At 36.4% G+C, this 23,079-nt stretch overlaps 2 protein-coding genes across 4 annotated transcripts in view; one reads left to right on the forward strand and one right to left on the reverse strand.

Annotated features, from left to right (window-relative positions):
* The first annotated feature begins 1,611 nt into the window (after positions 1–1,611).
* Positions 1,612–11,770, forward strand: LOC144960025 (radial spoke head 1 homolog). The gene is made up of 7 exons (XM_078892968.1): positions 1,612–1,809; positions 4,371–4,495; positions 6,269–6,363; positions 7,132–7,358; positions 7,955–8,026; positions 9,787–9,940; positions 11,019–11,770. The coding sequence occupies exons 1-7, from the start codon at positions 1,756–1,758 to the stop codon at positions 11,348–11,350; spliced, it is 1,059 nt and encodes a 352-aa protein (XP_078749094.1). The 5' UTR covers positions 1,612–1,755; the 3' UTR covers positions 11,351–11,770.
* Positions 11,771–14,183: 2,413 nt separating this feature from the next.
* The window catches only part of LOC144960026 (cilia- and flagella-associated protein 68-like), a 14,738-nt gene continuing 5,842 nt past the window's right edge, over positions 14,184–23,079 (reverse strand). For all 3 annotated transcript variants that reach the window (XM_078892970.1, XM_078892969.1, XM_078892971.1), the window contains exons 3-4: positions 22,150–22,237; positions 14,184–17,123 (exon numbers count right to left, since the gene is read on the reverse strand). In XM_078892970.1, the coding sequence (XP_078749096.1) occupies positions 16,981–17,123; positions 22,150–22,237 (231 nt within the window). In that variant the 3' untranslated portion in view covers positions 14,184–16,980. The remainder of the gene's footprint in view (positions 17,124–22,149; positions 22,238–23,079) is intronic.

A 23,079-nucleotide genomic window follows, 5' to 3' on the forward strand; every position in this document is an offset into this window, starting at 1 on the left:
TTTTGACTTGTATCCCATTTCTACCTTTCTACTACCTTTAAAAACAATAATGTAGAGTCATCTTCCTTGCGGCTCACGCTGATGTTGCCTACATCAGAAGTGTCCCAAGCCCGTATCCTTATAAATAAGGATAGGAGCCAAAAGTAAAAAAAAAAAAAACCCAAACAAATTGTGCAAGTACAAGTAGCTACAAATAAGTCGTTAACGTCTCTCTCTCTCTCTCTCTCTCTCTCTCTCTCTCTCTCTCTCTCTCTCTCTCCATCTATCTCTAATCTCTCCCACCCCCCTCTCTCTCTCTCTCTCTCTCTGACGCTCCCTGAAACATATTCAAGACCAATAACTATACAGTTGGTCTCTTTTCTTTTTTTGTTTTGTTTTTATCTTTTTTTTTTTTTCTTTTTTTTTCTTTTTTGTTGTTTTTTATTGTCGTTGTTGTTGGTTTTAGTTTTAGTTTTGTTTGTTCGTTTTATTTATTTATTTATTTTTTTTAATTTTTTTTTTTTGGGGGGGGGGGGGGTGTTTTTGTAGAAGGAAGGCACAAGGCAATAACAACGGTGTTCTAAATTAAAATAATACTCTTAAAAGTGAGTAAAAGTAAATAAATAAAAAAATGTTAAAAGTCGATCAAACTTCTCGAGTCACCAGGAATGGTGTCAACCATGGACGATTAGAGTACTATAGTTACGTCATGGTGTCAACTGTCAACGTGTTGAAGTTGAAAATTTCAGGCGCCCGATTTCGAACAACTCTCAATCAAGACTTTTCGAGAGTAAATAAAACGCTGTAAATGATATTATTAAGCCGTTGAATTGCTATGAATTTTATACACGTCCATTTCTGGTGATGCCTATAATAGGCTCAGTGACAATAAATGTCGTCAGTATCGATTTAAGGTAAGTATAGACGACATATTTGGTCCTTTTCAAATATTTTTATTTCCGGTGGACTGAATACACAGTTCCACGCAGGGTTGCCAGATTATTTTTCAACAAAATGCCAGGGGAAGTCTCAAAAAAATGCCAAAACACTAAAAAAAATGCCAAAGTCTGTTGACTCCCACCCCCACTAAGAAAACTACTCACTTTTGATAGACAATTTACTATCATATCCTGGTGGCTTGCGTGTTTTCTTTTCTTTTTTTTTTTTTTTTTGAATTATACTAAATTTCCTGTTGGGGCAATTTTTTACCTACTGACTACTAAATGGAGTGCTAAACCACTACACCACGGTTGGATTTTAAGAATGAAAAAGAAATACATTAACATGAAAGGTAAATACGTAAACATAAAACTTACGAGGATACTTGTCGAGGGCTGAATTTGAGTGAATATCTGAGGGAGGCAGGGCTAGTTCAGGGTGTGAGTTTTAATAGCAAAGTTTTCCGATGTGAAGATATTTGTTTTTACGCGTTTAGAAATAATTAAGAAAAGGTGTCATTTGAAGTATAATATACAAGAAAAGAAAATGCCAAATGAAAATGCCAAATGATTTTTCTAATGCCAAACGGTTTTCAAAAATGCCAGATTTTTGGAATCTGGCATTTAAAATGCCAAATTGGCAATCCTAGTTCCACGAGGGAACTACAATGAGCATGATCTCCCTTGACATTTCCTGTCCACTGTTGCTAGGAAACGGTAGCTGTGTACGAGCACATACACATCAAAGAACGAGCCAGCCGTCGAGGGTTACAGACGTATCTCCATTTGTTATATTGTTTAATTTTTTGGATAACAAACATAATAAAAAACCACAATCATGTCTGACATCGGATCAGAAGAAATGGACGAGGAGCAGGGTCCTTATCTGGGCGTAAGTTTGATTTTTGTTGAATTTGAATCTCATTAGGTACTTTGGTAAAAAATTCAAATTGGATTGAGCTCAACGAAACCTATTTCATTTTAAAGTGCTTTTCAACGCGATTCTAATGATACCAAAATTGTGAAAATCAGATAAGCAGAAGAAAAGTTATGTTAGTTTAAAGGCTGAAAAATGGTCTTCTATTTGCCTTTGTTATTTATTGACGGACTTTGTGACCTGAAAATTGTTGCATTTCCGGTAGCAACCACCATTTGGATTTCAAAACTAGTCTAAAATTGCCGCTAAGATTTGAGTAAGGATTTTACTGGAACAAATTTCATGGATGCGGTATACAACTTTGCCCTGAATTTAATTTTATATAAAAGTTAAGATGTTAAATAAATGTGCCATCATGAAATTTTGATTTACTGAGTTCTGATTTTTTAATTATCCAAAGCTAAATTATACCCTATTTTATCCATAATCAAAAGTTATACTGAATTGTCATTGATTTTAAAATAAACTACACCAAACGATAGAGTAATTTCTCCTGAAGAAAATAAGACATAAATCATTAAAATCCATCCATAAACAAAAAATCTATGGAATATTTTCTGAGGCCCATCACTCAAAAGTTAAAAAAATCGGGTCACAGCCACTAGCCCATTTATCGGCTCCCTGCTGGAGGGTCAAATGGACGTTTACCAAAGTACCTAATCTCATCATCAATCAACAATCATAATATCTCCCATACTCATCCATAATCACAATCTCAAATTCATCAAACTTACATTGGAAACTAACCAATATCGATTCATCTGATTGCATTTTATTAAAACTTTCAGGTTAAGTCACGATTTATCATCCTAACGGAAATAAATTAAAAATAACAACATAATGTAATGTCGGATTTCAAAATGATGGAAAATATAATTTGCTTCTCAAGAACATTGGAGGGGTCAGTTATCATTACTAACATGGCTGCTTAGTCCATTTACTTGTTTTTTTTATCCAGTCCATCTAACTCAAACTGGCTGTTCTTATTTAGCCTAATTTAGAATTGAACGCTTTACGGTTTCTGGGACATGTGTGGAGAAGAGACGGAATAGAAAGGTTGGTAACATCTGGGATGATCGAAGGAAAGAGAGCTAGAGGAAGACAAAGAATGACTTATCTAAATAACCTAAGAATGGCCACATGTGACTTAAAAAGCAACACAGATTTCATGAACACCGCAGAGGATCGTGATTCGTGGAGACGGCTGACCGGCAACGTGCTCAAGAGCACAAGCCACGATGGTTGATGAGAATTGAACAAAGTGACTATTTCTCCGAATGCTCGGGAAAATAAACTTGATCTCTATTTCTCTGAACGGTTTCCGTTCTCAGGATTTTATTTCTGGTTATTTGCGAGAGTGTCTGTGTCTGGAGACTTTGGATTTGTTTTTAGGTTTACTTCTGTTTTCTTTGATAGTGCATCGCGAAGTGCAAAAGTGAATGCACCATGGAGTATTTGGGATAGCACAACTTTTTGATAAAAATCTGTTTTTATCAACAATGCGCCTAAAAAATGCTAGCTTGATGATTCGTGAGAATTCCCTGTCCACTTTGTTTGAGCATTTACTTTTGCATCGACATCACGTCCGTAACCCATCAGCTACTGGAGTCTAGTCGACCATTTGGAGAAATAGAGTTCAAGTTTATTTTCCCTGGCGTTCAGAGAAATAGAGCCGACCTTATTTTTAAAAAAATATTTAAAAATTGAGCTTTATATTGCGCAATATCCACTAAATGTGCTCAAAGCGCTTTACAAGAGGTCCCTGGTCAACAGCAACATTTAACATGTATGACGAGACATGCCGCCTGTAAGGCGATATTACAATTAACTGCTGTTAACGGCCAGGTACTCATTATACACCTGAGTACGATGAGAGAATGTGAGTAAAGAGCCTTTTCCGAGGACTCAACTATACGCCGAGTGCGAGGCTCGAACCCAGGACTTTCCGATCTGAAAGCGAGTGTCATACCACTAGACCACATAGCCGCATTTATTGCCAATTTTGAAATAAACATAGACAAGAAAGACTAAGGATACTAAATGATAGTCAAGTTTGACTATGTCGTCTTGTGGTAGGACACTCGCTTTCAGGTTGGACGGTCCTGGGTTGAGCCTCGCTCGACCTATAGTTGAGTCCTCGGAAAAGGCTCTTTACTCACATTCTCTCACCGTACTCAGGTGTAAAATGAGTACCTGGCCGTTAGCAGCGTTGTCTCTGTCCGAAAAAATTGTAATATTGCCTAACACACACACACATACACACACATACACACACACACACACACATACACACACACACACACACATACACACAACAAAACAACCAAAAATAATTTACAAAATCAAAATTTCCAACAAAACAAAATACCCCCCCCCCCCCACACACACACACACATACACACACTCACACATACATGAAAACAAAAAACAATTAAACAAAACCAAACAAATGAACTTTAATCTGAAAATCCTATTATCACCCCCCCCCCCCCTCCTCCCACACACCCCGTTTTTAGGAGTATGAAGGAGGTCGTAATGAGAGAGATGAAAGGCATGGGCAAGGAAAGGCAACTCTCCCTAATGGTGATACGTACGAAGGCTTGTATGAAAATGGAAAGCGTCATGGAAATGGAGTTTACAGGTGATATATATATATATATATATATATATATATATATATATATATATATATATATAATATATATATATATATATATATATATATATAATATATATATATATATTTCAGCAGGATGTACTAGATCTAGATATCAACTTTGAAGCCACAAATTATATTAATGAAACTTGGGGTTAATTTCTATTCCCTATTCCGAAAGCTCCTACATCCCCAGTACTCTTTGTTTTTTATAATGTTCTAGTAGGGGGTTTGAGAGGGGGGAGACTTTTTAAAAATAATGTTTTAGTACTAGTAGGGGGTTTGGGAGGGGGGGGGGGGATTTAAAAAACCCAAATTTTCCCCCTCCCAAACCCCCTACTAGAACACTATAAAAAAACCCAAAGAATACTGGGGATGTCGGAGCTTTCGGAAGGCCTCCCATTCCCTATGATGGAGAACAATCAAAGTTTGTATTTCTTTTCATTTAAATTCTAAATACACTTTTTGCAGTCAAATTCATCCTAGCGTTACATTGATTTTGATTTTGGGCTACATAATATAAATAGTTTGTTATTAAAGATAACTATCAGTCTTAAGTGCCTTAGAAATGGAATTCAATCCTGCTGGTAAATCTTTAAATGGAAAGTTTAAATTGGATACAATCACCTGGATGAGACACTTGTCTATAGAGGGAACGAGGTTGACGCCACTCAGGTCTTTGTTATTATTTTTAGTCAGCCATTTGTATGTGCAGTCCTCACTAAATTATATTAATCAGACAATAAACGTTAAAGTATACACAACGTTTTGTGTGTTGGTACATTATATCTGGGTGGCAAGTGTTATGAATATTTTAACTAAGCGCATAGCATCAAGTCTAATGTATTGATGGTATCAATTTAAGTAAAATAATCACCAGGTCTGCCCATTAAAGGAATCATACCAACACATAAAAGTATGCGTAACCTAAAAACTTTCCTCTCTGATTAAGAACCTTTAGTGTGGCTATGTGGTCTAGTGGTATGACACTCGCTTTCGGATCAGAAGGTCCTGGGTTTGATCCTTGCTCGACCCATAGTTGAGTCCTTGGAAAAGACTTTACAGACATTCTCTCACTGTACTCGGGTGTTAAATGAGTACCTGGCCGTTGACAGCGTTGTGTCTGTCCGAAAAAAAATTAACATCGCCTAACAGGTGTCATGTCCCGTCCTAAAATGTTAAATGTTGCTGTTGGCCAGATGCCCCTTGTAAAGTGCTTTGAGCACATTTAGTGGATATTGCGCTATATATGAGCTCAATTATTATTATAAGAGAATTAAGTGAGAACTGATCATTCAAATGACAGTCTAACAACAGTAACAAAGAGCAGAGTGGTTTCAACTTCAATTGATCTATTTTAATTGGATCACTGAATCGGATCTCAGTAACTTGGCATGTTGGATAATGGGAGCGATCTATATTCATGTTTTCGTCCAACCTAGTCATCAGTCACGTGATTTGTTGCTGTACAACGATTGGACATTTCTCAATAAATGTAAACACACTGTTTTGTTTTTGAATGTTGTAAACATACACATGTGTCAAGCTGAACACAATGACCAATCGTAATTTTAGATAGTTCAAAATCTGTGAACATTTTTCACTATGTAGGTCACTTTGAGCACATTTTGCAATGTGACCAATGACCTCGAGCACATGGAAAGGTAATATAGATCATGCCCATTCAGCATCAGATAAAAATTGGCTTTTGATGAAACTTAATTAATTCTTGATAATAATATTTCTATTTATTTTCAGATTTAAGAATGGGGCAAGATATATGGGTGAATATGTCAAGAACAAAAAACACGGACAAGGCTTGTTTATCTATCCAGATGGATCCAAGTATGAAGGTAAGAAGGGTTAGAATTTACCATAGAAAACAGAAAAAATTCAAAGATTCAGACATAGGTTCACATGTTCTGTGTCAAAACAAGCAATTTCACATTAATTCTTTGGCACACATCAAAAATCTCAACCAAACATGAGCTCTTTCTTGCTCAAAATTTATTAAATGGCATGTGTAAGGTGGTCTTACAATCTTTTTTTTTTTCTTTGATAGAGAATACTTTTAGCGGACAGGTTACACCTACCTGTGGTGAGCGAGTGTTGGTAAAGAGCCTCTCGATAACTCAACTTTGCACTGCCCTAAATGAGATTTGAACCAGGGACTAACTGGTCCAAAGGCGAGTGTCATATTACAAGACCACAAAGTTGTTCAATCATGAGTTAAACGCTTGCACAATTAGAATTGGACTTAGACGATTGTTGGAATAAGACTCAGTTTGATACAGTCTTTAGGTCTTATCAAGCCAAGAAAATTCTCAGCTTACATCTATTAATCTTGATATAATACCAAATTCTGGTCAAATGAATCTATTTTTTCTTCTGTCTCTTTAATATATAGACTGACGTGCATGTATAAAGTAGGTCTAATAACCGATTGCAATTATGGGCCTATTTTAATTTTTCAGAAACAAAACCTTTTCAAATTAAAGTAAAATCCTAGACTTTGTCTCAAACTTATTGGTAAGCCTGATACACTCTTAGCGTTGTTTTGTACTCTCTTGTCGTCTCTATGTTGTATTCAATGCCAATATTTCTCTCGTTCTGCTTTAAAGGTAGCTGGGTAGAGGATCAACGTTGTGGCTTTGGAAAATACTATTACATCAATGGTGACACATATGAAGGTGAATGGCAGAACCATGTACGTCACGGCCGTGGGACGTATTTCTACTCTGCCACAGGATCCAAGTATGCTGGGATGTGGAACAACGGAAAATGGGAAGGTCATGGAGAACTGGTGCATGCCAACCACAAATACGCTGGGCTCTTCAAAGACAACAGGGTGAGGCCGTTATTTTGAAAGGAGATAAAAGAATTAAAATTTAAATCTAATTTTTAATGTTTATATATAGGTTTCGAGAAAAAGCAAGGTAAAAATTATGATGCTATTTCAATACGAAGTAAACATCAGACATATTCGAAATCTTATAAGCAACAAGAACAAGACCTTAAGTTAATACTTGCCAAGTTTAATTTTTAAAAAATGTTCTATTGGTTCAGAAACTATGCTGGTGATACCAAAATCGTTTAAAAATCGTGATATCAAAGGTTTCCAAGCTTGAACCTTGTTTTTAATTGGCTTCCAATTAACCTTGACTTGAATCCAATGGATATTGGTTATTGATACTTTATAAGGGTGGCACAACGTTTTACACAAAGGCAAAATTAAAAGAGTAAATTCAAAATGATAAGGATGGACTCACTATTCAAGCCAGTATAATTTCAATCAATTAATCAATCAATCAATCATCATCATCATGATCACATACCATTATCCTTAATCTTGTCATTGTAAGGAATAATTGATTTATTGATTTATTATCCAATTAGTAATGATTGATCAATTGAATTGTGGAATTGACTATTTATTCTCCACAGCCTGAAGGCAGAGGCAAGTACATCTTTGACATTGGCTGTGAGCAACATGGACAGTACATTCCACAGGAACAGGTAAGCTTGTGATGGACTGAGTGAAAAAAAATAATACGCCCTTCCTGCTGTCCCCTAGGCTTTCCACGAGAGAATATTCAAAATTAATCAGATAAGCATCTAATGTCAACAGGAATAACCCATGTTGTCTAAAGTGAACAAATTGGCAGTTGATAATTTTGCCCAAGGAAAAATACAAAAATGCCAGCGACGGGCTCTCACCATTTGTCATATTTGATTTCTTCTTTTTTTTTTTAAAGATGGGGGACCCTATGGTTCAGTCGGTGGAGCATTCACTTCACATGAGAAGGGACCAAGATTGAACCTGGGCGTAGTTGAGATTTTTTTCTGATCATCCCTGACCACACAACAGTGATTGGGTAGCTGATTCTGTTAGAGCTGGTGGAAAGTATTTTGCAATATACTAGTGTCCTATCAAAAAGGATAGCAAGCAATTGCTATTGTCTATTTCACGCTATATATATTTTAATGATTAGTTTTCACTAAATTGTATCAATCAGTATAAACGATTAAGGTTACACATAGTTTTGTGTGCTGGTACATTAAATCAGGCTGGTGGATGTTGTGAGTATTTTACCTAAATGCATAGCATCAATACATTTATGGAATGAATGAAATGTGGAACCCACAAGATGAAATAATAAGATAATGACATGTGACACATTGCCTAAAAATAGGATTATGTCAGGATGGTTTAGATGGTGAACTTGAATTTATAGCCATAAATATGGGACTTAAGGCAGCACATGGGGGTTCTGATAACTCAGCTGGTAGAGCACTTGCTTCACACGCAAAGGATCGTGATCAATCCCTGGTGCAGTCGAGATTTTTTTTCTGACCCCCCCCACTGTCCACCCAGCAGTGAATGGGTAGACGAGTCTGTTAGAGTTGGTGGAAAGTACTCTGCGATAGACTAGCATCCTGTAACAAGGATAGCTAGCAATTGCTATTGTCCATTTCACGCTATAGAAACTGGGATAAACACTGGCTTCATGGGCCAAATGGCTCTGAAGGACAACTTAAAAAAAATTTGTTTTTGGTCATCTAGTTCACTTTGACATGATATCAGATTGATGTTTTGTTTGTTTTTAAGGGTATTACGGCGCTCGTAAAACATTTATGGTCATTTCAGCGCCAGTAAAAAGGAGGAAATGGGAGAGGTATTTAAATTAAAAAACACACACGAAGAAGTAAGAAAAAGGGGAAGGTTCAAATAGAAAAGAGATGTAGATTCCAAGAGTATATCATCAATGTACTTATTTGAGTTCACCTAAAAGTCTCATCCAGACACCAGAACAGAATCCCACCAAGAGGAATACACTCAAATGCTTAATACATTCAAAACAACACATATAACAATACATAACAGAGAGATAATTTATAAGGAAAACATATCATCTCCCAAAACTTTTAACTATACATTTGACTATTTCCCTCCCAGCCAACGACTCCAGCGAGGGTCAGGACAAAACTAAATAATCTCATTCCAAGACAAAGACAGAAAGCACCTGGAAAACAAATGTAGGGGGATAGAAGACACAGAAGTACCGTACCTCCCTGCCCACCATGGGAGGTCAGGAACCCCACCCAGGATACAGGGGTATAGAAGACACAGAAGTACCTCCTTGCTCACTATGGGAGGTGAGAAACACCACCCAGTCATATCAGATTGAGACAGTGGGTCACATTTATTGTAGTTAAGCATAGGAATAGAATTATCTGAATTTTATTCTTGTTTTTCTTCTTTTCTTTTTTCATAGGATAAAGAAGAGAAGGGAGAGGACGACGAGCCTGCAGCCAATGTTGTTCCAAAATGGAAAGCTGGGGTTGTCACTGCCCTCCATGTCAAAACTCCAGAGGAGGAAGAGGAAGAGAGGATGATGGAGGAAGCAGAAAAAGTTAAAAAGCAGCTGGGTAAGAGAAATGTGCGGCTATGTGGTCTCGTGGTATGACACTCACTTTCGGATCGGAAGGTCCTGGGTTCGAGCTTCGCTCTGCGCATAGTTGAGTCCTTGGAAAAGACTCTTTACTCACATTCTCTCACCGTACTCAGGTGTAAAATGAGTACCTGGCTGTTAACAGCGTTGTCTCTGTCAGAAAAATTGTAATATCGCCTAACAGGCGTCATGTCTCATTCTTCATGTTACGTGGTGCTGTTGGTCAGGGACCCTTTGTAAAGCGCATTGAGCACATTTAGTGGATATTGCGCTATACAAAGCTCTATTCTTTTTTTTTTTAAGAGAAATAGTTTTTAAAAATAAAATAAATCCATTGTCGAAAATGAATTTTGATATCGACTCTAAATAATAATGAAATTGATCTTTTATTTCACATAATATCCACCAAACAGGCTCAAAGAGCGTTACAAGGGGTCACTAGCCAACAGCTAAAAACACTTAACATATTGGACAAGACATGATGCCTATTAGGCAATATTTTATTTTTTAAGACAAAGGCAACACTGATAACGGCTAGGCAGGTACTCATTTCACACCTGGGTATAGTGAGAGTTTGTGAATAAAGAGCCTTTTTCCAAGGACTCATTAATGTGCAATTCAGAGCGGGACTCAAACTCTGACCTCCCAGTCTGATGACGAATGTCATACCACAAGACCACAATAGTCGCTTGCATAGATAAGCTTCATAATATCATAGGGTGACATGTTCTTTGTCATATTGAAGGTCTGGAGACAGCAGAGCATCTAGTTGAATGTTGCTTTGTGCTGGGCAGGTTTGCAACAGTACATGAGTGCGGAAGAGAATTAACCGACATGATAGGTCAACATCTCTCTCACTCTGTCTCTCTCTCTGTCTCTCTCTCTCTCTCTCTCTCTCTCTCTCTCTCTCTCTCTCTCTCTCTCTCTCACCTGTTCTTCTTCCAATTATGAAAATTATGTCATCTTCTTGTTATTTATTTTTATTTGGAATTTACATCAATATATTTTATTTATTTTAAATAAAATTATTTTATTCTTTCATCTTCATTTTTCAGAGGCAGAAGCCATGGCTAAAGCTGCTGCTGAAGAGGCAGCGAAGAAAGAAGAGGAAGAAAGACTCGCAGCTGAAGCAGCAGCAGCGGCGGCCGCAGCAGAAGCAGCAGCAGCAGCAGAGGCCGCAGCAGCCGCAGAAGCAGCAGCAAAAGCGGAAGAGGAGGCAAAACAAGCTGAGGAGGAAGCAAATGCAGAGGAAAAGACGGGAGAGGAAGGGGGAGGAGGAGGGGAGGAAGGTGGAGAAGGAGAGGCGACGGGAGAGGGTGGGGAGTCTACGGAACAGCCTGCTGGAGAAGGGGAGGGTGAGGCGCCACCTGCAGAGGTTGAGGAATAGTGTGATCATAGTGGATGATATTTTTAGGATAATAACATTATGTGACTTCTTTAAAAGAATTATTTATGCAAAGGATGATTTCTAGAACAATAATGTGAAGTGTTACAGTTCAGCTCTGAATTCAAACCCCATGACTTTTAAAATTGAGTTTTTCGTTTCTAAAATGATCAAATCGTCATAAAATAAACTCTTAGAGACCAATTTTTACCCCCAACAATGTATATAGTGTACCTACCGATCTGATTCATCCATTTTAAGATCGATATCTGGAAATAATATATTGACACATTATCTTGTGATGAGAAATGATTTCAGGCAGCGACTGTGATGATTTGTTTAGTAAATTTACGATTTTACAAAACTGAATTTTTGAAAATAATTACATTTACCGCCAATTGAATAAATCCATAATTTATAAAATCAAGTGTGTATCATTTTCTTTACATTTGAATGCTGTGTTCCTATTCTCTCTTAAAACAGTAAAACATCATCAATACTGTCTACCCAGGTTTTGGGACTCAATTTCTGCATCTTTGAAAAATGAGCTTTTATATAGCGCAATATCCACTAAACATGCTCAAAGTGCTTTACAAGGGGTCCCAGGCAAACAGCAACATTTGACATGTAGGACGAGACATGACGCACGTTAGGCGATATTACCATTTTTTTTGGACAAAGACAACGCTGTTAACGGCCAGGTACTCATTTTACACCTGAGTGCAGTGAAAGAATATGAGTAAAGAGTCTTTTCCAAGGACTCAACTATGCGTTGAGCGAGGCTCGAACCCAGGACCTTCCGATCCTAAAGCAAGTGTCATACCACTAGACCACATAGCCGCACATCTTGTTTGTTCTTATGCAAGGAGACTTCTATTTCCCACTTTGCAGTGCTTCGCTGTGGCTGATGCAAATGCAAGTGTAAACTTGATTTTTTTTTTTCCAAGTTATATTCTAAGGATGAATTTCCCTAAGAAAGACTAATGGAATTTCTATTTTTTATTTCATAAAGTAATGTATAAGTACCATATAGAGAAAGCGATTAATTATCACATTTCTATTTTATTTGTTACTGTCATCAAAGGGGGAGCTGGGGGAGGTATTGTTTGTTTTTTATTTGTTTGTTTTTAAGGGTTTTACGGCGCTTGCAACACATACCTATAGGTCATATCAGGCCAATTTTACACCTGAGTGCGTTGTGAAAATATAAGTAAAGAGTCTTCACCAAGGATTCAACTTGACGCTGCCCATGATGATACTCGAACTATAACCCACAGTGTTTTTTCACAAGACCACAACACATCGGACAGTCACACCTATGAATCACAGGCATGTGCCTAGCCTGACACCTCCTTATGTTTTATACATATATGTTACATTGAATGAACATGACATGATCAGTTGGATGGTGAGAAGGTTTGAACTGAGATATTGCCAAGTTTAGTTAGAAGGTCAATTTTTATCAAAAATGAGTTTTTGTCATAAATTCTTATTAAATCAACCCCCTTTTTTTTTTACATCTTCGGGAAATATCAAAACTTAATTTCACTTCTAAATATTTTTTTTCAATAGCTAGTCAAGTTCAAAAAGTCTGAAATTTGAGAAAAGTTGTTGGATACCTTTCCCATACAACTGACCATAACTTCATAAAAAATCAACCTATTTACTTCAAATAAAGATTTAAATGCTCTGGGGAGCATATTCTTTCAGAAAATGAGAGAAACTTGGAAATTTTCCGATGTGGCATAGAGATTGTTCATGTTGGTACTGATAAATTGACACCAGATTCTTTAAAAATTAACATATTTGATGCAAAGAAAAGACATTTCTTCAAACCTAAATAATGCTGTCAATGAAAAACAAAAGGTGAATGATATACACATAATCTAAACTAGATGTAAGATGAGAAATTACTGCTTGATATGGCGAGGATCTGGTATTTTATCAAAGTGAAATTCTTTTCCCTTCACTTACTCTATATTCGGAAAATTAAAAAAAAATAGCTGAAAAAACGCTAATGTTCACATCAGATTGGCTCATGACAACTGGTTCCAGCCCTGGCCAGATCGAATCAAGTGATCTCATTTCAGTAGGACAGAAATCCATAACCGTACCTATAGGAGACTGAGAGATGCGCCACGAGACATTTGTGAGAAAAACCCAACAGATTATTGACAACATTAATTATATCATAAGAGCACAAAAAGAAATATTTCTTTGCAAGGACAGAGACAGAAAACTGCACGGGACAACTGGAGGGTAAAGTTGATTTAATGGGACAGAAGTGAGAATGAGAAGACACACACACAGACCATTTTTGGCTTCTCAAAGAAAGGGTTTGGTTCTATTTTTATCTCGGATCATATATATGACTCATTTGATCTGACAGAAATTATTTTCTTCGAACTAAATAAGTACCCTATTCAAATCTGCTGTTAGTGTCTATTTAATGTTAAAGAAACCTGGATAACCTCTAGCTCTATGATCCTAATGCCTCTGAAGAATTAATTGTTTTATTACTAACAACCTCACATCTGTAAAGGTAGTAGTGTGAAGCTATTTGGTCTAGTGGTATAACACCTCCTTTGGACTGGAAGGTCTAGGGTTTCAGTGACAGCAATGAGACTCAGCTTTCATTGAATCCCAAGTGAAGCTTGCGTTGCAAGTCTTCTTCACAGGTTGGCTGACCAAAGTCTCAACTTCTGGTCAGATTGATAAAGAAAGAAAATTATGAATTTATAGAGTTCAGCATCATCATAGGAGGATGATAGAGTTTAGATAGTACAAAAAGAAAAAAAAAAAGCTTGTTACAAAAACTAATATAAAAGACTGGGAGTGAATTATGAAAATTCCTTTTTTATTCTTTATAATTTGAATTGTATGTAATTTTTAAAAAAATGAATTACGACGTCTGCAATGAGGAGCTAATCACTTTTAAATATGGGCAAAATAATAATATAAAGTGAAATATCAATACGAGATAAAGTCACGAATTATAAGTGAGACCGTACATCACACAATATCGAAAAATAGTTTACAAGATAAGCAAAGCAAATACTTCATTCGTCCAATTATTGCAAAGGATTAAATTTATATGGAAGTCTAGCTTTGAAATCAAGCACAAAACATTGAATGGATTTAAAACACTTATAATTTGAAGTCTTTAGAAATGATTCAGAGATTATGTAATTTTTGATATTTTTTCTTCAACTTGTAATATTCCGCATGGTTATATTCATATTTATCACAGTTAAAAGATTAAAATCTTGGATTGTTACAAATAAAAAACGAATAATTTATAGTAAAATACTGATGGTGTAAATAAACAAAACAGATTTAAAAAAAATAAAGTTAAATATTAGCAGGAAGGTTGAATGAAAGAAATTTAAATAATACTGTTATAACAATAGAAAACTTTGATTAATTGCAATGCATATTTGAAAAAAAAACTAATCAAACATTATGCTACTGCACATTCATATTGATCTACCCTCTATCTAAAATGTCATGGCTTAGTAAAACAGAAATTTGAGACAGATCGAATGTAAGATATCACAACATTGAGCTTTTATATAGCGCAATATCCACTAAATGTGCTCAAAGCGCTTTACAACGGGTCCCTGGCCAACAGCAACATTAAACATGTAGGACGGGACATGATGCCTGTTAGGCGATGTTACAATTTTTTCCGGACAGAGACAATGTTGTTAACGGCCATGTACTCATTTTACACCTGAGTATGGTGAGAGAATGTGAGTAAAGAGCCTTCTCCAAGGAATCAACTATGCGCCGAGTGAGGCTCGAAACCAGAACCTTCTGATCCCAAAGCAAGTGTCATACCACTAGACCACATAGCCGCACATCATATCTCCTACAGAGAAATTTCAATGGAAAATTGTTATGGATTGGTCCACAAAATGAATGTTATGTAATACGGGGTAAGACATTGAACTGACACCTGGAGGACTTCGAACTGAGCTCTACTTTCAGCATCTTAATTGCCTTTCTTTGGTTTCACTTTCTGACAGAGCATCAAACAAAAATTAATTGGAGTCAGGTTCATTTTATTCTTCCAGAGAAAACTTTTACACACAAATTACAACTAAAAACAAATCTACTCCCTTCTTTAGGTTAAAACAACAGTTTAAAAAAATAATCATATTCTACACTTTTAAAATTAATCAAAATCAGTGTGCAGAGTAGTGTCTTTTATCTGACTTGATGTACGAGTTTGTTGAACCTGGAACTTAACATAATGTATAATTTTGCAATATTATTTTAGAAATAATAAAATTAAAAATCTCAAGTAGTAAATACTGAAGGCGGCGATGGAAACAATTAAAATGGTGATAGAGATTTTTATAAATTTTATTCAACCAGTGATTAAAACGGTCCATCAATTATTTGATTTGAAAATTACACAGCAAGATAAAAATACAGGGGGAAGCATAAAAACCAGATATGAATTTATCTTACTACAGTGTTAGAATATTGTTTGAAACTCATAGATTACAAACTCTTCATCTGATATATTTTACTAGTGAATAATATAAACTGCAGCATTGCTATCTTTTTGTCAATAAAAATTGCCATTACGTGCCCTGTTGCTACCCTTTAATAACAACAACAAAAATGATTATAAATAAATCCATAAATAAAAAGGACGGAAGAAAACCCTGAAAAATTATGATTCTTGTATCATCAACAACACACAAATATAATTTACTCACATATAAATAATGCTGTGTTCAACAACTAGAAATTGAGTTATGAAAAAAATATTTTAACAAAACAAACAAACAATATTCATGGTAAAAAAAAATAAAACCTACATATTATTAGTAACGTTATCTAATAAAAATGGATAAGATGGTACAAAACCAAATTGTATAAAAGTGAAATCTATTTGTAGATCTTTCCAACCTGAGACATACAGTAAAGTTAACAAGTACCTAACATTTCCGACAAATAGAATTATAGACTTATGGGATCCTAAAGATTAAAAGTGACAAAAAACTTTTCCATACACACCCATTGTACTACAGTGTTATTGTGTTCTTGTAAACTGAGTTTAATATTTATTTTACTGTGTTCTCTTATTCATAATTGAAAGACAATATTGGTCCTTTGAGCCAATTCAGTTCTTTAGGTACGTATTTGGTTATTTTTGTCCAATTGTGAAATTGAATTCAAAAACAATGAATTGAAATACAAAATATAAAACTATTCACATTATATAAATTGTAAGATTTAAAAAAAAAAAAGAGATGTATGTAAATGTCAGCTGTCTAATATGTCAATGTTTTGTCTTAGTCGAATATTTCATGGCATAGAAAAATATAGTGTCGATTCAGGAAGAATATATAATACACTCTTTCTATCAATTTGAATTTGTAAACAAAAAAAGTGTTCATTATTGGGAACTAAAACATTATGCAGTTTGAAAAACAGACACCAAAACAAGAAAACCTGAAATAGGAAATGAACTTTAACTGGTTTGAATCATATCATACAAATGGAATGAAAATACCACCAGTTATTTTCTCTAGACTATAAGAATGCATGTATTCAGTTCTATGAATGATGAAATGGCGAGTGATAGTGATAGGAAACTGAGGTTTGATTATTAATGCTTATTTATTAGTTATGGGTTGTTCTCTGAGTTTGGGATTCAGGTAGGACGCCCTCTGTGTTGTTTGGAAGCTGTTACAGATCTCTCTGTGTTGAGTGGGATCCAACTCAGGTTGGTGTGGGGAGTAAGCATGAGGAAGACGCTCTGGAAATGAAAAAAATAAATAAAGATAAGGTCAGTTTGAGCCAGGATTAAAATGTAACCCATCGCATCAAATTGGTTTTATGTAAAGGTGAACAAGATGATGGAAGTTTATTCCCAGTCAAAAGTATGATAAGATGTGTGTGATTTTATATACTTCACCAGTGCCTGCCCCCTAATTTGTCAATTTTATAGAGTCGAAACAATGAAACGTTGGTAAATTTATGCTGTAAATGAGGAGCCGATTTTTGTTTCTTATCCAGTACTTCATTGTCTCAATCATAAAGCCAAATGAAACAATATTTTCATATCATACATACAAGCTGCATGATAGCATCTTTTTGGAATTATAAAACTTACAGCATCCGCATTTACCTTTACTCGGGTACTCATTTACACTGGAGGCAAGTGGAGTCAAGTATATAAAGTGCCTTACCAAAGGACACAAAGCCGGAACTATAATATTTGTATATCACTGTCACCTATCAAACTATTCACTACTAACATTGTTTGACTTTTATAATGACATGAAGCAACATACTGCTGAACCACAGAGACAATCCAAGATAAGCAGGGGCGGTTGGTCACATTGTATTTAAGGCGGCACAAATCCGAAATACAGAATCGAATTTTATTGGTCTAGTTAATTTAACTTAATTTGACCTACTTTGTATGTGTGTATGTGTGTGTGTGTGTGTGTGTGTGGAGGGGGGTATTGCATTGTTTGCATATGTGCGTGTATGTGTGTGTGTGTTAGAATATTAACGAGACGTACTCACAAAAGAGCATCAATTATCTTGGACAAAACTTGTCTGTTAACTTTCATCTGTTCATTATAACGACTCACAGACGCAGCATGTCCTGTTTCCAACTGATTTCATATATCTACAACGTTGAAAAGTTTATATTTAACAGCATCTGTGACATGGCTATTTCATTCAGAATGTTTCTTCAGTGCCTGAGAGATGTGCGCAATATCACTGAATCCTCCTGTTGTCCGTTATAGCATACATCACCAAAAATCAAGCAATAAAAACAATGAAGCGTTTTACGGCTTTCACTGGCAGTAAGCCATTCAACATTTTAAAAATAATCATTATTAAATCGGCGCTGTCTCCTCGGTGTGTTAGAAACTAAGTTAAAATTCACTGGTTTGTGTGGACCTAAATCTTTCACCACTATTTTCTCTTGAGGGGATAAGTGTCGGAATCGATTTTCAATTAAAAAATCAACATGATTCATGATTGGTTACAAATTACAGAAATAACTTTTTAAAATAAAATGATTCAATATAAAAACAGGTAGGTTTCATAAACAATGACAACAGCGATAATACATTTTCTCTGAATACTAACGGTATGACACACAACTTTAGAATAATTGAATTTAAAAATCCACATTGAATTCCAAACGCAAAGCACTTGTTAACTTCACACACAATCAGCGACATCTTTATAATTATACTATTACTGGCAATGCACACAATACAAGTTGAGTAGGGATCGAGGCGACCAAAAGAGATAGGCAGAGCCACCGCGCATGACCCACTTTCTCTGCTGGGCTTAGTTCTGCGCACAGACGACCGCTCGAACCAACTCTCTCTCTCTCTCGTGTCTATTAGTTGTTCGCCCATATCTCTCTCTCTCTCTCTCCTCTCTCTCTCTCTCTCTCTCCTCTCTCTCTCTCTCTCTCTCTCTCTCTCTCTATATATATATATATATATATATATATATATATATATATATATATATATCGTTTAGTAATTGTTCGTTTCTCTCTCTCTCTCTCTCTCTCTCTCTCTCTCTCTCTCTCTCTCTCTCTCTCTCTCTCTCTCTCTCTCTCTCTCTTCTTTCGCAGTCTTTTATAGTTCATCCCCCCCTCTATCTTTCATTTAGTTATGCCGGACCAAAAAAGAAATCAAATGGAAAGAAGAAGAGGGGGTGGGGGGGGGGGGGGGGGGGGGAGGAGGAGAGGCGGAGAAAGTAAGGAGGCAAGTGATATTTCAATATTTTCACTTCATAACGGTTATACAGTCATTGCCGATTAATTTGATGATGAAAAAATGAATGATGCAACTTTGATTAATACCGTGATTAAATGAATGGTTAGAATTTTGGAGGGGGGTATCTGATGATGATGATGATGATGATGATGATGATGATGATGATGATGATGATGGTGATGAGGTGAAGGGGATGGAGGTTGATGAAAAGGAGGAGATGAGAAGGAGTATTGTATTGATGGTGTTAAATATGGTAACTTACAATTTCTAGCAAGATGATGTTGATGTTGATTGAGAGGTGAGCTTTTTATTATTTCAATGCCGAAAGAGGAATTTCCGCACACGAGAAAAAGGAATTGGAATGGTATTTGGCATTGTGTTTACATATTGTATAGTTCTAAATAGATAACTGATTAGAATTATACTATGATACATAAACACATTGCCAAATACAATCCCAAAGTTTCCTTATTTCAAATGAAGTAAAGCACCAAAATCAAATGGTAGAGATTGTAGTACTGGTGGTAGTGAGGATGATGTGGTGTTGGTGGTTGTAGAAATAGTGGTAGTGATGATGAAGATGTGATAGTGGTTGTTGTTGTAGTAGTAGTGGTAGTAATGATGATGTGGTGGTGGTGGTGGTTGTAGTAGCAGTGGTAGTGAGGATGATGTGGTGGTGGTGGTAGTGATGAAGATGAGGTGGTGGTTGTAGTAGTGGTGGTAGTGATGATATGGTAGTGATGATGATGTGGTAGCTATTGTAGTAGTATTAGTGGTAGTGATGATGATGTGGTGGTTGTAGTAGTAGTGGTAGTGATGATGTGGTGGTAGTGGTTGTAGTAGTAGTGTTAGTAATGATGTGGTGGTAGTGGTTGTAGTAGTAGTTGTAATGATGATGTGGTGGTGGTGCTTGTAGTAGTAGTGGTAATGATGATGTGGTGGTGATGGTTGTAGTAGTAGTGGTAATGATGTGGTGGTAGTGGTTGTAGTAGTAGTGGTAGTGATGATGTGGTGGTGGTGGTTGTAGTAGTAGTGGTAGTTGCAGTGATGATGATGTAGTGGTGGTGGTAGTAGTTGTAGTAGTGGTAGTGATGATGATGTGGTGGCGGTGATTGTAGTAGTAGTGGTAGTGATGATGATGTGGCGGTGGTGGGGTAGTAGTAGTGGTAGTGATGATGTGGTGGTAGTGGTTGTAGTAGTAGTGTTAGTGATGATGATGTGCTAGTGGTGGTTGTAATAGTAGTGGTAGTTGCAGTGATGATGATGTAGTGGTGGTGGTTGTTGTAGTAGTAGTGGTAGTGATGATGTGGTGTTGGTGGTAGTTGTAGTAGTAGTGGTAGTGATGATGATGTGGTGGTGGTGATTGTGGTAGTAGCGGTAGTGATGATGATGTGGCGGTGGTGGGGTAGTAGTAGTGGTAGTGATAATGTGGTGTCGTGGTTGCAGTAGTAGAGGTAGTGATGATGATGTGGTGGTGGTGGTTGTAGTAGTGATGATGATGTGGTGGTGGTGGTTGTAATAGTGATGGTAGTTGTGGTAGTGGTAGTGATGATGATGTGGTGGTGGTTGTAGTAGTAGTGGTAGTGATGATGATGATGTGGTGGTGGTTGCAGTAGTAGTGGTAGTGATGATGGTTATAATTCTAGTGGCAGTGATGATGATGTGGTGGTTGGAAGGGGGGGGGGGGGTGTCCTTGGAAGAATTTGACCTCACCGGAATTTGACGGCAGTTGCCCGGAACCCGGAATTTTTTGCTCCAGACCAGAGTTTTTTCAGGTGAAACCGGAGTTTTGGCATCACTGAATAGACTATCAATGACAATTTCATTTTGATGTGTACAAGTACAAGATCATCCGGTTTTGTTTTGTTTCGACTCAAGGCAACAGTTCAAGGTTTCGCTCGACGGCAGATGATGGCTATAGTTTTTAAATTACCTTTAAATTATTTTTCAATTGCTAAATTAGATTTTAAAAGATACACACAACAAACATCATGGTGGGATTGGCAATCACAATGAATATATATCCATGAACAGAAATAATAACAAACGACGCGAAAAATTCATTGTATCAACAGGTAATCCAGCGTAACTGTGGTGTGTAGTAATGTGTACACACAAACTTTGTTGACAATCAAATATCGCGGGGTTTTAAATTTTAAGCCCAGCAGAGAAATCGCGCAATTCGGTTGGACAGGCCCGATACTATTTTTAGAAGGCCCTGGTAGGGATCGTTGGGAGTGTGCGGGGATGAAGGACTCCGTGGGGTCAGGGATTTTTATTTATAGTACCATGGGGCTCTTCTCGGTGCATACTTTGTTTACTGTTCTTTTTGATATTTAATATATATAAGCAAAACCAACAATGATAAAATATATATTTATTGCCATTCTCTTCATCCGTATATCTAAGTGAAGCAAAGCCTCTTCTTTCAGTGATAAAACTGATATGGTTTTAATTTATCCCAAGTAGGACCTCAGGGCGTGCATCGCTAGATTGGCCGTCTTGGCCTAATTATTTTAGCAGTGAAAGCCAATAGTTAGTTGGGGAGGGAGGGTGGAGGGAGATTGGGGAGTGGTAACTAACTTTCTTCAAGGTACAACAGAGTATAGGATAAGGACAGGACGGCCAAACGAATACTGGCTTCCCCACCACACCACACCCTCGGCTCATTGTCACCCCGTGCAGGCAACGGGGGAAAGATGAAACGTGCCGATTTGACGCTACCTTCGCGGAGCGACGCACGAGTCGTCAAATATTAAATTCAAAACAAAAAGCAGTATGTGCTAAATTTTTAATTTTATCAAAATTTTAAAATTGAAGTTTTTTGTTTGGTTGACATGCTAATCTACGGAAAATATAGGGCGGCACAAAACAACTCGCTCTATTGACCGACCGCCAGTGAAGATAAGGCATTTATAGGGGAAAACAGCGATAATATAAAATGTCTTTGATGTTAAAACAAAATCTGACTGGTAGAGTGATAAGAAGAAAACTATATTTTATAATTTGTTTCATGAATTATCTTACCTTTGAGAAGTTTAAGGTCATTGGGATATTTGTGAAGGGGGTCTTTGTTGTATCCTACATCGTATGTCCTTTCGTAGTAATGTCCGAACTGAAAAAGAAAAGATAACTATAAGTGTGTAATCTTTGTTTAATGGAAGCCTTGTTTTGAAATGTTTTGTATTAACACAACCTGGTGTCATTCAGGTTAAAAGAAACGTCCTTTGATGTAAACAATGCACAGAGTGGAAACCTTTAGTCAGCAAAACAAAACAAAACAAAAAAAATAAACAAGAAAATAAACCACCAAAAAACAACCCACCCCCCCCCCCCCAAAACAAAAAAAACAAAAATCAAACAAAAAAAAAACAAACAGAACAAACAAACAAAAAAAAAAAAAAAAAACGAATGGTGAGAATTGTAGCTATAAGAGTACATAATTGCTACCATTCTCAATTATTTTGTTTACATTTCAGTTTTGTTGTTGTTTTGTTATTATTTTGTTGATAACAGGTTTGCACACAAAGCGTCCATTGTTTGCCTTTAGGTTTTCACCTTTTCGTTTGTATTTGTAAGATCTCAGGCTTCAGGCAGCCTCTTACCACTCTGTCATTTTCTCATATAAAGAAAAACAGATTGTTCAAATCAAATTTCAAATCAAACCACGAGACTTGATTTGAATCTGCATGGTTAGTCATTTCATCGTGTCTTGCAGCTAATTTCAGTTAGCTTAGCTTTTTAAATTATTTTTTTCTCTATCAGTGTATTTTGAGTTCAATTTCATTAATCACTTCTTCCTCATCATCTTTTCATCACTTTCAATGCCATACATTGATTTCTGTCATAACAACAAAGGTTGTTGTTGTGAAGAGCTGTTCCCTTGTATCTTATAAGTTGGAATAAAGAGTAGTCTTGGAGCTTAAACTATTGGGCATTTAGAGGTCTTTGAGCAAG

This window comes from Berghia stephanieae, chromosome 14 (genome assembly GCF_034508935.2).
Source record: "Berghia stephanieae isolate SIO BIC M18660-M18661 chromosome 14, UCSD_Bste_1.3, whole genome shotgun sequence".
Lineage (NCBI taxonomy): Eukaryota > Metazoa > Mollusca > Gastropoda > Nudibranchia > Aeolidiidae > Berghia > Berghia stephanieae.

What these genes read in the sequence shown, in the direction of transcription:
- LOC144960025 (XM_078892968.1), top strand. Translation starts at nt 1,756, where the DNA reads ATGTCTGACATCGGATCAGAAGAAATGGACGAGGAGCAGGGTCCTTAT. An exon ending in AGCAGGGTCCTTATCTGGGC is followed by an intron (nt 1,810 to 4,370) that starts GTAAGTTTGATT and finishes CCCCGTTTTTAG; the next exon opens with GAGTATGAAGGAGGTCGTAA. An exon ending in AAAAGTTAAAAAGCAGCTGG is followed by an intron (nt 9,941 to 11,018) that starts GTAAGAGAAATG and finishes TTCATTTTTCAG; the next exon opens with AGGCAGAAGCCATGGCTAAA.